Genomic DNA, 16,108 nt, shown 5'->3' on the forward strand with positions numbered 1-16,108 from the left:
TATTTACTAAAGCATACTCTGATCGGAGACTTCAAATATTGTGGGTATTCCACATCACTCGCCTGTAACAATTCCAACTGAAGCCAAAAGCACAGATTTCTTCAGAAGTACTCATCTGTGCCTATACAAAGTCGGTGCTGAAGCCAGTGAAGGTTTTTGTTTTACTCGTTACTTGCAGTAGAGAAGAACCATTGCTCTTTTCTACTCAAGATACATAAAGTATCTTCATAATTTTTATGTTACTTGTTCTTAAAAGCAACATAAGACTGATTGGTTACAAAAGTCCCTCTTGGAAGCTGTACAATCCAATTCCTCACACCCATTTAGCTGATTTAAAGCGTTTGTCTACAAAACAGACTTTGATTACCAATTTGTTAAACCACTGGCCAGCTATTCGCTTTTTAGCACCCAGATTAGGGCTGTATTTGCACCCGGAGGCAAATTACTCAAATGGAAGAAGCTGCCTTTCAGACAGTGTGTACATTTAATGAAGTTCAGATACAGCTATATATATACACACACACGCTCCATTTTTGGAAACTTGTTAAATACTTAGTGTATTTTAACTCTGAGCTGTCTTAGTAAGAGACTATACATATCTCTGGTCAGATATCTTTTCCTTCAGACTCCACCTCTCACAATAAAGCTTTTCTTCAAGTACAGCTAATCTGGTTATGAAATGCAGTTCTTGGGAACAGCAGAAGTAGAGCTGTGACAGCAATGACACTGCACAATTTACAGAAACGGCAACACTATTCATGTTTAACCTATTTTAACTGACAGTAGAGTCTGTGTCTACTTACCTTTGAGCACAACCAACCATGCTACTCCCAAACAGCTTTGTTACTAAGGCACTGGGGTAGTAATGATACAGTCTCAGTAATTACTACCGTGCAACCTACTGGCAGCTACTACTCACATTCTAGGAAACTTTGCCAGTTTTGAATCAAAGGATGTGTCTACTCAGCATTCTATAGCATGCTTCCCAATGCAGGCTGACAAACACGCGTTAGCTCTGCTCATACTAGAGTGCTAAAAACAGAAGTGTGGCTGGGGGTGGCATGAGCCCCAGCTCAGGCCAGTCATCTGAGTAAGTTCCTAGGGGATCAGGCAGGTTTGCACTCAGGTGACCAGCCCCTGCCACCCCCACCCCCACAGCCACACTGCTGTGCTCAAGCAGAGTTAGTACGTGTTTGTCTACCAGCACTGGGATTATGCTTCCCAGCTGCTGCACAGACATACCTTTAGAGGCAGTAGACAGACATACCCTTAGAGGCAATGCTTTAGGAGTCAGCAATGAGGCCTAGTGGGAAGGTTGAGGACGACACCAATTCTGTTTCAAAATATCTGTTGTAGAAAGTTTGAAGCTGTTTGTAGTCTGCTTGCCTGTGCAGATAACATTGCTCAGTGATGAGCAACATTGTTTAACAACAATGAATTTGAGATGACAGGACCAAAGCCAGACTCAATTTAGTTACAGAAGAATTCAAGAAAGTTCTGCACTCCTATTAATTAGGTAGAACTAGATGATCATTTCCATTATAAGTGGAATTTTCTTCTACTTGTGTCCATTTCACGGTGCTGAAATTTAAAGAAAAGATATTCACTGTAAAATTTGCTGTTAAATGTAACAGTAGCAGACACTAAAGAAATAGGCAAATACATATTTTAAAACAAAACTATAGCGGGGGAGGAAGGTGGTGTGTATCTTCCCAGTGGCATTGCAGCTGCAATGTACTTTAACTAGTTCTTGGATTCAGCCTGCCAGGATTAGCAGTGGGGAAGATGAAGATCAGAGAGTACATACTCCATTTTTAGGTGTGGCATTATCAAAATCACATAGATGGCTCATAAATGGAAATGTGCTGACACACTCACCATAAAGGTGATTATGGTTCTTTCATGTCTGTTTAAGAAGAGGACTACATCTACCACTTACTCCGACAGATCAAAGTGTACCAGAGTTTTTCCCTCTTGTAGCTTTGCAATGCTGCCTAATATTTCTAAACTTGGAAGCTAAGTGCTACAACTCCATGGCCAAAAATGACTAGTGAAGTTGTTCAATACTACTTATTGATTCTATCACTCCCATTTTATTTAAAATTATGTGAAAAGTCAGTTTGACCTGAGATATTTATGCACACAATCAAGCCTCACTTACTCGCACATTATGATTATTTCATTAGTGTGTAAACAGAAATAAATCTAATCAACTTTACCAGCAAGATAGTAGCAAGTTCACATTAATAAAGTCTCAGTAAGACTTTTTACAAGTTCTGTCACAGAACAGTTGTATACTACTAATTATGCTAAAGTTCAACTACACTTTACAAATAACTGATTGAGCTATATTAGTACTTGTTATCCCTGCTTTTTTTTATTGATCACTTATTTTCCAATATGCAAGTTAGAAAGGTTCTGCTATATTTCTTTAGAAACTCTAAATGAAGTTTCAGTTAGCCATGTCCATACTTTAAATGCCATTTACAACTTTTCTTTTAGGCTGACGTTTGTGGTCACATTTCAGAATGCCAAAATTTTAAGTGCCCATCCCGATATCATTACTGAAAGGCATACCTTGTGAATCCATTCATACTCTCCAAATTTGGAATCAAAGGTTCCTTTTTGAAGAGACCTCAGTTTTAAGGTAAATCGTGGCCCAAGCTCTTGAATTCCCACTTTCTTTTCACTCCTGAAGATGTACCTTCAAAGCCAAAGGGGAACACATTAGGGTGGGATGTTACAGGAATGCAGTTTTTCTTAGCCACTAGCAAAATGTGAGAAAAGATTACCTGTGAAATCTAAAAAAGATATAGTCTCGCTGATTGTGAAAGGTAGCTACTTGTCTTCCAATGAACTGAGGATCATGTGGGAAGAGAGAGGCAAACATGCGACCAACGGAATGGCCCAGTCGTGTTGTAAAGTTATTCAGGATTACTTCAGGTTGATGTTCTGTGGGCGCCTTTCCTTTTCGCTGGAATGAAAGTAACAAGGTAGGGAGGATAACAAGTTAAATACAAAAAAATTTCCAAAGATATATATATATATTCAAAGACAGAAATTTGAACAAATATAAAAAAGAGGGGAAGAAGGTTAAGGCCAAAAGATGTATTAACTCCCCACGTTAAATGCTATAAAGAACATATATATAGTACAGCATCGTTTGGAAACATTTAAGGACCTCAAAATTCTACGAATTCATTGATTAAAAAAACAAATTTCTTGAATAAATATGAAGAGAATGATAGTTATTCCTTCTATATTTTCCCCTCACCAAAAAAAAAAAAAAAAAAATCAGTTCAGCCATCACAAAAACCTTGAAAATCTCTGTGGACATTCAAGTCTCGTTGCTACCAAAGCTACTCTTTTCATCCATCCATCCAGGCCAACCTTTAATGACACCAGATTGACTAAAGGTGATTTCAGTTCCTTCATTGTTAAAGTACATTAAAAAAAAGAGCACAGTGCTTTTAGACTACTTGGGGCTAAACAAGAGTTCAGTATTTCCAGTACACCATCAGGATTCCTATACATTTGTGATGGCACTGTATAAAAAACAAAGTAAGAGAATATATACACAAAGTGGAGAACTGAGACTTTGGGAGTTGGTACACAACTGATTTTATATAATGCTATTGCAATGAGTGCAAAAAATGTATCAGAGATAAAAACAAAGTGATCAATCCACTGCAGGAATTATTGGGTGAAAGTCTATTGCCCTGCTATGTAAGAAGTCGAACTAAAGAATAGAGGTCCTGGTCCTCCTCGCCTCAAAAACAGTAGAACATCACCATCTTTATGAAACCAACTGCATATCATGCAAGTCTGAACAGTTTCCTCAGCAGACAAAAGTTAAGAAAATGTGAAAGGAAAAAACTTATACCACTAAGCCATTTGGATCATGCATTTATTAGTTTTTTGCTGTTATTGAGGGAATAATAAACCTGACCTTTATTTCTTTACGCAGACGAACGCTGCTCATTCTAAAATGAGCAGTTGGACCATCAGGCAAATGACTTAAAACAAGCCCATCTGTTTCAGAGAGTTAAGAAAAGCTGGCATAGATAAGAAGTTCAGAATGCAATTTAAACAGAATACAACAGAAGTGATTTATATAGAAACCTGTGTTGAGTTCCACAGAAACATTACATTAGAGCTCTTCTAATTTACACAACCTATATTTCATATATAAGACAGTTATACCTACCCTCTTCTCTGCAATAGTGGAGCTTGGAATGCTGTAACAAGGTCTCATATTACTAAAATTTCCATACTTACACAAAGACACTATAGAAAATATATTAGCATACTATGAAGTATCATTAAAACTTTACTGGTCAAATAGTTAACCAGAACACATTATTTATTTTCTATTTTGCTATAGATCACTATAAACATAACAATGAAAGTTTATGTATATTAACAAAATCCAACAGCTGATTAAACTACTTAAATTTAGTGCAATAAGAATGTTTATTCATGCACTAAGTTGTCTCAAAAAATAGAGTGATTCACTTGTTGATAAGAATTCCAAGCCATACATAGAATGCCAGTATATTGGATACATTCAGTATTTCTTTACCTAACCACCAAGAATATCCTTCCATTTAAAGTGCTAAATTGATGCCCTTTATGATCAAACATGAAAACAATACATACAAGGATGTGCCAAATCGAATACCGATATGGAACCATATTATGGCACCTGTGCTGTGGGCCTCAGAATTGACCTGAGGCATGCAGATATCTGAGTAGCAAGTTATTGTTCTTAAAACCTTATAAATACAAAGTTACAAGTTACAGTTTGAGACAGACCCAAAAAACGGTCTTTGGTTTCATATTTGGCCTGTAGAAAAGTAGAAATACTGGTTTTTAACTTCTAAAGACAGTGAAAAATTGCACTACATCAACTTGAAATTGCACAGTGAAGACAAAAGCATAAAGAATTTGGGAGAGAACTTGGAGACTTATATAGCCCAATTATTTTCTTAACTTTGTCTAGAATTAGTGTACTAATATCTTCATCATATAATAGAGAACTCTATGAAGAAACTCCCTCTTGTGTATGAAGGATACTTGGTATTTTGCGATCTTCATTAATAACAATCAGATCTGTGAAGTCTCTTGAGATGCACTGTGGGATAATTCTTTTCAGAGCCAGTCCTCTTCGATAGTAAACATGTGAGTTAGGTATGATAGTAGACAGCTGTTCACAGAATCTCACTGTTCTCTGCACAATAGAAAGCCTTGATTGCAATATCTCAATTGTTGGGTATATTGTAAGGTTCATAAAAAGGGTTACATTTCATACAACTGCTTCCTTCTTTCAGTGTATCTAGCTACCTCTTCATCAAATACAGCAGAAGCTGTGTTATGTGGCACTTTATCAACCAGAAAACTCTATTAACGGGCATTTCTGATATTTACTAATACAAATCTTCAATCTAGTAACCGAGACTAGTATACTGCCCAGTAGGTTATGCAACTGCACATTCTGCACTCTACTTTTATGCAAAAGAGGCAGAAGACAAGTAAGCAAGCTGACATCAGGAACTTATTCAAAAAAGCAGCTTCCAAGGTTTGTCATAGGGTCATTACAGATTCAGCCCAATCTCCTATACCTTCTACATCTACAGTGATAATTGATGTTGATAATGATGACCCTGAGGCACTGCAAGATCCTGAAGTGTCTTCAGAATCAAAGATTAAATTATATTCAGTATAGTTTTAGTGTTAAGTATATTTTTTGTGATTTGGGTACACGTCATGTGCTTCCCACGGTGATACGTGGTGTCATAAGATAACCTACTGTATAGAAACCTTTACCTGTAGACACCTAAGTGCTTCAAGAAACCAACCACCCTGCAGTGCAGTACTACTACTGGATTAGTGAGTACTATTGTATAGTTTATTCGTTTTATTGTATTCTAATGCTTTGAAAGTTGGTATTCCATTTGGTAAGTATAACTCTTAGTTGACTATAATTTTTGACTAACCAGCGTCCCCCAATCCCCCAACATTCCGGATAACAAAGCTTTTACCATACTGTGTTTTTCTTAAACATTTCTTCCATGAACTCTACCAACATTAACACAAAGCAAAGTGCTGTACATTGAAAACACCACACCAGTCACTAGAGAAAAAAGTGTCTGATATTCTGCTGCATTACAGGTCTGAACTGTATTGTCCATCTTCTACTTAGAAAGTAAACTCCTTGGGGCAAGGACAGTAGCTTCCCTCCATTTTGGAGGGCACTCTGTGTTGACACTCAAAAAATGCAGAAAACACTATTTTTGTAGAGACTCCATTATTCCTTGAACACAGTAAAGTGGAAAAATTCTAATATTAAGTAATAGCACTCATGGTTTTAATACAATAACAAAATATTAAAGGGACACAATCAGCTTGCAAATAAATCACTTAAAAAAAAAAAGAGTTAAAAGTAGTTTCAGGTACGACACCTGCCCAAGTCCCCTGACAATTTGAGGTTTTACAGATCACATTTTCTTAATTTTAAAAAGTGTTTTTCATTCTTCTATGCTCTGTGCGAAAACCACCAATAGCCCCAATCCTGCAATAAAAAACTGCGTTGGCACAAAGCTCTACCCATGAAGAGTTCATTGCAGGATTGAGATCAAAGGGAAGGAACAGACTATAAACAAAGTAAACCAACTGAAGAAAAACAATTCAGATAGAGATGCAATTTTCAATTTGGAGGTGTTCTTTTAAGACTGCGCAAATGCAGAGGGCTTGTGAAAGGCATTACATTTAAAGATCTACAGAATGAAGTCTCCTATTCATCAAATGAAGAGACAAAGCTTAAGACAGTGGCAGTAAACATTTCCTGATGCTGCACTGCCAATGTACATCTATCCTGACACAGAGGAACCGCAGAGTTGAGAATTAAGACCTTTCCCTGCCCATTAAGTCCTCTGTCTCTCTGTTGAGATTACCAACAAAGGGACCATTGTTTAAGTCACTTCTGGACTCCAGTAGCACCATCTAGCATGAAATGAAAACCTCTATTCCATAATCAGCTGCCTAAGTCTTTCAGACCTCCCCATAAAGTGATTCACAAAAATTTAAAGATTACACTTAAATTTTATAAATGTATTTTACCCCACGAGGTCTATCTGAAGTTGTGATAAGAATCTTGGGAACTGTCTGTCTATTGAAGTATGGTGCAAACTCATCGGTAGATTCATCAAAAGCAACCTGGGAACCAAAAAAGACGGCGAATTAAAAAACGTACAGGAAAAACGCACCGTTTTTGGGTTTCAGAGTAGAAGCCCTGTTACACAGTTGTTCACTTAAATTCTGGTACCATTGAAGTCAATAGCAAAATTCTATACGGGTCCAAGTTCTGGCCTATACTGTATTGTTTAGTCAATCTGTCCCATTTTGTATCTATGTTTTTAACAATACAACGGGAGAGAAGATCACAGACAAGGCTTGCTAAGAAATTATTGCTAAGAAAATTATCTTAAATGAAATGATAAAGGGATGACAACATCTGCAATATTATGAATTCATAAATGCCCTAACATAAGAGTGGAAAATAAATATTCATACTTTATAATCAGTCCCTTTTAGTTAAACCATGATTTCCTCCAAAATGTGCTTTACCACCACATATGTAGGGATTATACATTTACCTCTTCATCATTAGGATCTACAGTTGTTTCGTCATAAACTCTCTGATTTTCAATTGTCTTCGGTACAGGCTTTGGTGGTGCCTTTAATATAAAGTAGTTTATTAAGAATACAATAAATTACAGCAATAATCCCTTTAAAAAAATAAAATGTAAGGCATTATTTGTACTTTGCGGTACTGAGGACTTGTCTACACGGTGCTGGCAAAGCAGACTACAGCAGGGGTGGGCAAACTTTTTGGCTCGAGGGCCACATCGGGGTGGGGAAATTGCATGCCAGGTCATGAATGTAGGGCTGGGGCAGGAGGTTGGGGTGTGGGAGGGAGTGTGGGATGTGGGAGGGGGTGTGGTGTGCAGGAAGGGGCTCAGGGCAGGGGGCTGGGGCGCAGGAGGGGTGCAGGGTGTACAAGGGGGCTCAGGGCAGAGGATCGGGGTGCAGGAGGGGGTGCAGAGTGGGCTCAGGCCAGGGGGTTGGGGTGCAGGAGGGTGTGGCAGGGGGCTCAGGGCAGGGGATTGGGGTGCAGGAAGCATGTGGCAGGGGGTTGGGGTGCAGGAGGGGTTAAGGGTGTGGGCTCTGGCCCGGAGCCGCTTACCTGGGGCAGCTCTGGGGTGGCAGCGGCGCAAAAGCAGGCTCCCTGCCTGCACTGGCCCCGCACCAGGCCATTCCTGGAAGCAGCCAGCACCATGGCCCAGTGGCCCCCGGGGGGGCCGAGGAGGAAGGACGGGGACCTCCACGCGCTGCCCTCCCCTGCGGGTGCCTCCCCCAAAGCGCCCATTGGCCACAGTTCCCCATTCCTGGCCAATGGGAGCTGTGGGGGGCGGAGCCTGCAGGTGAGGGCAGCGCAAGAAGCCCTCTGTGCCCTTTCCCCTAGGGGCTGCAGGGACGTGGTGCCGGCTGCTTCCAGAAGCGGCGCGGGGGCTGCGATCCCACAGGCCAGATCCAAAGCCCTGACGGGCTGGATCCGGCCTGTGGGCCGTAGTTTGCCCACCCCTGGGCTAGAGGGTTGTGATTTGTAAAGTGCTCTAATATGTTGTGCTCTATCTTGAGGAAACCCTGCTGGCATGCTCTAAAGGAACCTAGTTCACATCAACAAAGTTTCTTACAAATCACACCCTTCTGGCACACTTTGTCATGCTAAGTAGACAAGCTCTGAGTCAAACAATGAGCTCAATTCCACATTCAAGTGAGTGACTCAATTATTCTGTAATGCATTTTGTCAGTTTTTAGTAATAATTCTTTAAAAGCTGGAAGATACCCTAAGACAGCAGTTCTCAACCAGGAGTCTGAGACCCCCTGGCAGGGGGGGGGTTGCAAGCAGGTTTCAGTGGATCTGCCAAGGAGGCCGGTGTTAGACTCACTGGGGCCCAGGGCAGAAGCCAAGAGCCCCGCCACTTGCGGCTAAAGCTGAAGCCTGAGCAACTTAGCTTTGCGGGGCCCCCTATGGCATGGAGCCCTGGGCAACTGCCCTGCTCGCTCCCCCCGCAACGCCGGCCCTGGCTTTTACATGCAGAAAAACAATTGTTGTGGCACAGGTGGGGCATGGAGTTTTTATAGCATGCTGAGGTGGGCTCAGAAAGAAAAAGGTTGAGAACCGTGCCCTAAGACTAACTGTGGTCTTTGGCTACACTACAGAGACTATGCTGGCACAAATCCATAGTACAGCCTACACCAATGGAAAAGGTTTATCCATTGGTGTAGAACACCACCTCCCTGAGTGACAGCAGCTAAGTCAACAGAGGCATTCTGCATCAACACTGGGTTAAGTCAGCATAGTTACATTGCTTACAGATGTGGATTTTTCATACCCCAACCGAGGTAACTAAATCAATCTCAATTTTAAGTGTGGACGAGGCTTTACTTTATTTGTACATCAGTGATACCATCACCTTCATTCTGAAATGAAATCATTAGTTTAATACTAGAAAGGCAATATATGGAGCAGAACACATTGCTACAATATTCAACCCACTTAGTTTCCAAGTTCATAGGAAGTGATTGCTCCCCATTATGTTCCCCGTTTCTTTGTTCTGTGTCAGCCTGTTTTTTTTCTTCCCCACCATTCTCTCCAGGCTTCAGCCAGTAGCTGTGAAAGAAAAGCACCAGGTTCCTGCTGCAAAATATTTTACCCACAGCATCCGCTGTAAAGTTGACTAAGATCACACAGCGTTAGGCTGTTTCACTCAAAGCAGCATTAGATACAGAGTGCATTAGTGCAGAAATGTACAAGTAATGATTTATAATAATAGCTCCTCGTGAACATTGCAACGGTGGAGATTAAAAGACCCCTGGGTTTCAGCAACAAGCAAATACCAAAACGTCGCTGGGTTTCAGCAACAAGCAAAAACCAGTTTATTCACTGTTTGTATAAATGTGAGTATTTATAGTCAGTTTACCTGGGACTGCTCATCATAGTGCTGTTGAGACACAGTGTTGTATAGGTTTCAGCCAAATGGCTAGAACCTAGCAAAGCCACTGTTTATATATATGTGCATATATAAACACTGCATCTGGTTTTCAGGAAGGCCTTGCTTTTCCGCAATTTTACAGTCCATTTGACTGAAACACCTGAGAAATTATCTGCCCAAAGTCATACCACAATTCAACAGAATATTAAACAACAGTTCTCTTAGATTCAAAACAATACTCATTGTATCTCCCCACCTGTGCCACAACAATAGATGTGAACAGCACTATGATCACTAATGGTCTGACTACACAATTATAAAGCATCCACTACCCCAGTTTGTTAGAGCATGTTTAGAGAAATAATTCCAGGTATCAAACTGCAAAAGGTACAATACTAAACTTAAAATTTTATTTTAAAGGGATACAAATATTATACCATGCATAATGCTTTACAGGCACAAATAGTAACACACAGGACCCTATAAATAACATTTTTTTTACCTTATCTCCAAGGGCTTCTCTCTCCTTTTTCCGTTTTTTCTTATTTGCCAATTTATCCTGAATAAGACAGATATCGGATTGGTTAGCTGGGAACAGTGGGTTAAAGGCAGCTCTGCATGTGCCTGTCACTCTGCTGGCCTTCGCACAGGAATCCCCTCTCTACACTGGCTCCATCCGCCGCCCTTTCAGAGAGGAAGGACTTTAACTCCAAAACCATTTCCTGGGAAGTATTTTAACGATGCACCCAGTGACAGAGGCTCCCCACCCCCCTTCTCCCTTCGAAACAGTGTTTCCTGTGCTGCCCTGTGTGTCTGCAGCGGTCGGGTCTGATTCTTAGCGTGTGAGCTCTCCGGGGCAGGGGCTGTCCGGCCGGCGGTTGCTACAGCACCGAGCCCAGCGGGTCCCGGCCCACGTGCTGCAATACAAGCAAGCGCCACACGCCCTCCGGCCGGGCCGAGCGCGGACCCCCGCAGGCAGCCCCAGGCCTCCCACCTTCCTCTGCTGCTGCTTCCAGCGCACGAACATGAAATGGCGCCGCTGCTTGTTCTTGATCTCCGATACGCTGAATCCCGGCGGGAACAGGGCCTGGTCCGGGGCCCGCGCCGAGTCCCCAGGCCCCGCGGCCGAGCCCGCCGCTGCGCTGGCCATGCTGGCCATGCTGCCCAGGCCAGACATTTTCCTTCCGGGGCCGCCAGTGGGCCCGCTAACTGGGCATGCGCAAACAGGAGGCGCGGTCCCCGGCTCGGTAGGGACCAGAAGCCAGTACAGGGGAAGGGGGAGGCAGGCTGCTGCAGGACTCACTTGTTTCTTTTCCGACCAACCAGCAACTGGTTTGTGCGCCTGCGCGATGGGAGTGGAGTGAGACCGCAATAAAAATGGAAAGGGTGCGCGCCTGCGTCAAGCGAGGTGGGCTATGGGATGGGAGAGCGCGGAGGGTGCGCGCCCCTGTGCGCTGGCGACGGCACGGGTGGCGCGCACGCTCGCGTCCGTCTCTTCGTCGCTGCGCCTGCCGGTCCCTGTGGGAGGAGGGCTGGCGCGTGCGCAGTGTCCCTGGCTGGTCCCAAGCGCGTGGCCTTTATTGTTTAAGTGGAGTGGAGGTGGCTGACTCGCTGGTTTCAAGAAGGCATCTAATGCTTGTAAAGAGCGTGTGTCAGGTCCCCTTTGAAGTGGTGTGAGAGGCAGACGTCATCAGAGATAGGCTGTGCACAGGCTGTGGAGCCAGGACAACACATTCTGTAGTGCAATGGGATCTTGGCTTGTTGCACAACTTCACACTGTTTGAGTTTCCACATCTTAAAATGGAGACAATTTTTACTCGCTTCCCCGCACGGGGTGAGGATTAATTATTTAGCTTTTATAAGGCACCTTCAAGTTTAAAAGTTCTAACTATAAGCTAAGTATTTAATGCGAAAATCGTAGGGGGAGCTTTAAATGTCAAAGCGTCTAAAACACCAATATAAAGAAGACAGCATGGAAATAAATATGAATAAAAATAAATGCTTCCATGCACTAAATTGTGGCTCTTTTAAAGTTGTCATCTTGTCAATATGTGGTTAGGTTTTGAATTAATAACCCTGCTGATACTTGTGACAGTAGTTGTGGACCCTCTGGATTCAGGTGAGTGAGTTTCAGAGTAGCAGCCGTGTTAGTCTGTATTCGCAAAAGGAAAAGGAGGACTTGTGGCACCTTGGAGACTAACCAATTTATTTGAGCATAAGCTTTCATGAGCTACAGCTCACTTCATCGGATGCATAAAGTGGAAAATGCAGTGAGGGTGTTTTATACACACAGACCATGAAAAAATGGGTGTTTACCACTTCAAAAGGTTTTCTCTCCCCCCTACCCCACTCTCCTACTGGTAATAGCTTATCTAAAGTGATCACTCTCCTTACAATGTGTATGATAATCAAGGTGGGCCATTTCCAGCACAAATCCAGGGTTTAACAAGAACGTCTGAGGAACAGTGTGGGGGGCCATGCGGGTACCCATAGCAGTGCAGCTGATTTGAAGGTATACATTGTCCCCAAATGTGAAATAGTTATGGGTGAGGACAAAGCCGTCAGGAACGCTATCCCCGATAATGTCACGGCAAACCTGGTGGCTGAACTTTGTGACTTTGTCCTCATCCATAACTATTTGTCCTCACCCATAACCCGCATGGCCCCACAGTATGCCAACATTTTTATGGCTGACTTAGAACAATGCTTCCTCAGCTCTCGTCCCTTGATGCCCCTACTCTACTTGCGCTACATTGATGACATCTTCATCATCTGGACCCATGGAAAAGAAGCCCTTGAGGAATTCCACCGTGATTTCAACAATTTCCATCCCACCATCAACCTCAGCCTGGTCCAGTCCACACAAGAGACCCACTTCCTGGACACTACAGTGCTAATAAACGATGGTCACATAAACACCACCCTATACCGGAAACCTACTGACCACTGTTCCTACCTACATGCCTCCAGCTTTCACCCTGACCGCACCACACGATCCATTGTCTACAGCCAAGCTTTGCGATACAGCCGCATTTGCTCCAACCCCTCAGACAGAGACAAACACCTACAAGATCTCTGTCAAGCATTCTTACAACTACAATACCCACCTGCTGAACTGAAGAAACAGATTGATGGCGCCAGAAGAGTACCCAGAAGTCACCTACTACGGGACAGGCCTAACAAAGAAAATAACAGAACGCCACTAGCCATCATCTTCAGCCCCCAACTAAAACCTCTCCAACGCATTATCAAGGATCTACAACCTATCCTGAAGGACGACCCATCACTCTCAAAAATCTTGGGAGACAGGCCAGTCCTTGCCTACAGACAGCCCCCCAACCTGAAGCAAATACTCACCAGCAACTACATACCACACAACAGAACCACTAACCCAGGAACCTATCCTTGCAACAAAGCCCGTTGCCAACTGTGCCCACATATCTATTCAGGGGACACCATCACAGGGCCTAATAACATCAACCACACTATCAGAGGCTCGTTCACCTGCACATCTATCAATGTGATATATGCCATCATGTGCAAGCAATGCCCCTCTGCCATGTACATTGGTCAAACTGGACAGTCTCTATGTAAAAGAATAAATGGACACAAATCAGATGTCGAGAATTATAGCAGGTTTCAGAGTAACAGACGTGTTAGTCTGTATTCACAAAAAGAAAAGGAGTACTTGTGGCACCTTAGAGACTAACCAATTTATTTGAGCATAAGCTTTCGTGAGCTACAGCTCACTTCATCGGATGCATACTGTGGAAACTGCAGAAGACATTATATACACAGAGACCATGAAACAATACCTCCTCCCACCCCACTCTCCTGCTGGTAATAGCTTATCTAAAGTGATCACTCTCCTTACAATGTGTATGATAATCAAGTTGGGCCATTTCCAGCACAAATCCAGGTTTTCTCACCCTCCGCCCCCCCTCCCCACACAAACTCATTTGTGCTGGAAATGGCCCAACTTGATTATCATACACATTGTAAGGAGAGTGATCACTTTAGATAAGCTATTACCAGCAGGAGAGTGGGGTGGGAGGAGGTATTGTTTCATGGTCTCTGTGTATATAATGTCTTCTGCAGTTTCCACAGTACGCATCCGATGAAGTGAGCTGTAGCTCACGAAAGCTTATGCTCAAATAAATTGGTTAGTCTCTAAGGTGCCACAAGTCCTCCTTTTCTTTTTAGGTGAGTGAGTGTGGACAGCATTATGCCAGAGGATTCTGCCCAAGTGCCAATATAGTAATGGCTGTGAGGTGAGACTTATTATTAAAAGAGTGTTGGCCAGGGGTAAGTGTTGGAGTCTGGGAGTCAGAACTCTTGAATTCTCCAATTATAGTGATACTTAACTTTGTACGTGACTGTAGGCTGTTCACGTAACCTTTGTGTGCTTCACTATTCCCGTGTGTAAATAGGGATATTAGTAACTACTCATCTTGCAAGGAACATTGAGATCATCAGATGAAAGGCAGTTCCTGAATGTAAAGTATTATTAATATGTAATTTACAATCGGGCTGTCACGCCAACTCTCATAGTCACACGTATATTCCACATTGTCGTAATTTTTAAAGTTTTCTGTTTTGACAACATTCACACAGCTGTCATATGTTCTCAAATGGAAGTCAATGGTATGAGCATGCTCCCTGTTCTGTATTTTCTAGTATATACTCATTGTTTCGCATTTAGTTATTTGCTCAACATATTTTTTTTTTAAATTAATTGTAGGACATTGTGGGCACAACAACCTTTTTTGCATAATTGACCCCCTCCCCATATTCTCAATTTTTTAGAATATTATTTATTTTTGCTAATATATGAGAATCAGCACATATTTTAAATAATTATGATTTTTTATCTGAAAGGAAGTAAATTGTGCCAAGATTCTTAATTATTGTGATGGTGAAATGAGAACTCCCAGACCTAGAGATTTCACAGCTTTATTAAAATCATAGGTAGTTTGGTATTCCACTGTATATAAAAAGGAAAACAAATATACTCACGTGTCATCTTGTAATGTGTTCAGCAAGCATTTCTGAAAATGTAAAAGGTTACACATAAAGTCTCTTTAACCATTACAGCTGTACTTGGCTCCTGTGATAACTGAAATCTTTTTACTTAAATTTATTTGGGCTGTTAAATCTTAGGGCCTACACATGGAGGTCTTATTGTATTTCCACTTAAGTGAAATTAACTGTTAGCTTAGACTAGAGGGTCTTGTGTTGGCCCTCCACACCACTTACCCTCTTGTAGGGGTTGTGCTAGGGATTGGCTGGTGAAGCAGCCATGCAGGGGGGCCTACACATGCCTCACATATCACAAAACTAGTCTCCATACTAACCTGTGCAAGGCCAGCACAGGACAGTACTGAGGGACTGGATTTGTGATTGTGCAGATCCAGTGACCCCAGTGCCCTGTGCAACTAGTTCTTAGGGCTGCAGCTGCTTTTACTGTGCAAAGACTAGCATAGCAGTTGGGAGGGTTGCTGCATAGCAGCTGGGAGAGTTGCTGCGTAGCAGCAATCTCAGACCCTGGTTGTGGTTTCGGGTGGTGAATTTTACCTTTCCACATTCCATCTGCATAGAACCTGAACTTTCAGGCTTTAAGGGTAAAATACTTTCCAAAGTATAGAGTTCTATTCTTCAGTCTCAAACTGCAGAGTAACTGGAAGACAAATTCTCTGAGCTAGGGTGGGACCATACAACTTCCTTGTTAGTATAGTGGTGAGTATTCCTGCCTTTCACGCAGGAGACTGATTTCCTGATGGGGAGCACAACACCTTTCCCTGGCTGGGATGATTTAGTTGGTGTTGGTCCTGCTTTGAGCAGGGGATTGGAGTAGATGGCCTCCTGAGGTCTCTTCTAACTTGGGCCGTCGCTACCCATATGCAAAGTACGCAGCAAATTTCCTGGTGCCCTGCACAGCTGTGTGCTGCTCCAGCCCGTGCCCCACCTCTGCTCTGCCCCAGCCCTGCCTCTTCCCACCCCGATACTTAAGGGGGAAGAAATAGTAGTGTGGAGTGGAGTCCTTTGGTGGC

At 42.6% G+C, this 16,108-nt stretch overlaps 1 protein-coding gene across 1 annotated transcript; it reads right to left on the reverse strand.

The window, feature by feature from the left end:
- Window positions 1-465: 465 nt before the first annotated feature.
- Window positions 466-11,303, reverse strand: RPF1 (ribosome production factor 1 homolog). The gene is made up of 9 exons (XM_084637477.1): window positions 11,053-11,303; window positions 10,561-10,617; window positions 7,656-7,736; window positions 7,120-7,215; window positions 5,077-5,230; window positions 3,950-4,032; window positions 2,793-2,974; window positions 2,578-2,704; window positions 466-1,581 (listed from the first exon to the last, which is right to left on the reverse strand). Exons 1-9 carry the CDS (start codon window positions 11,233-11,235, stop codon window positions 1,540-1,542), a joined length of 1,005 nt encoding a protein of 334 aa, XP_084493603.1. The 5' UTR covers window positions 11,236-11,303; the 3' UTR covers window positions 466-1,539.
- Window positions 11,304-16,108: the final 4,805 nt, after the last annotated feature.

Source organism: Lepidochelys olivacea (assembly GCF_965140295.1).
Source record: "Lepidochelys olivacea isolate rLepOli2 genome assembly, chromosome: 8".
NCBI classification, from domain to species: Eukaryota; Metazoa; Chordata; order Testudines; family Cheloniidae; genus Lepidochelys; species Lepidochelys olivacea.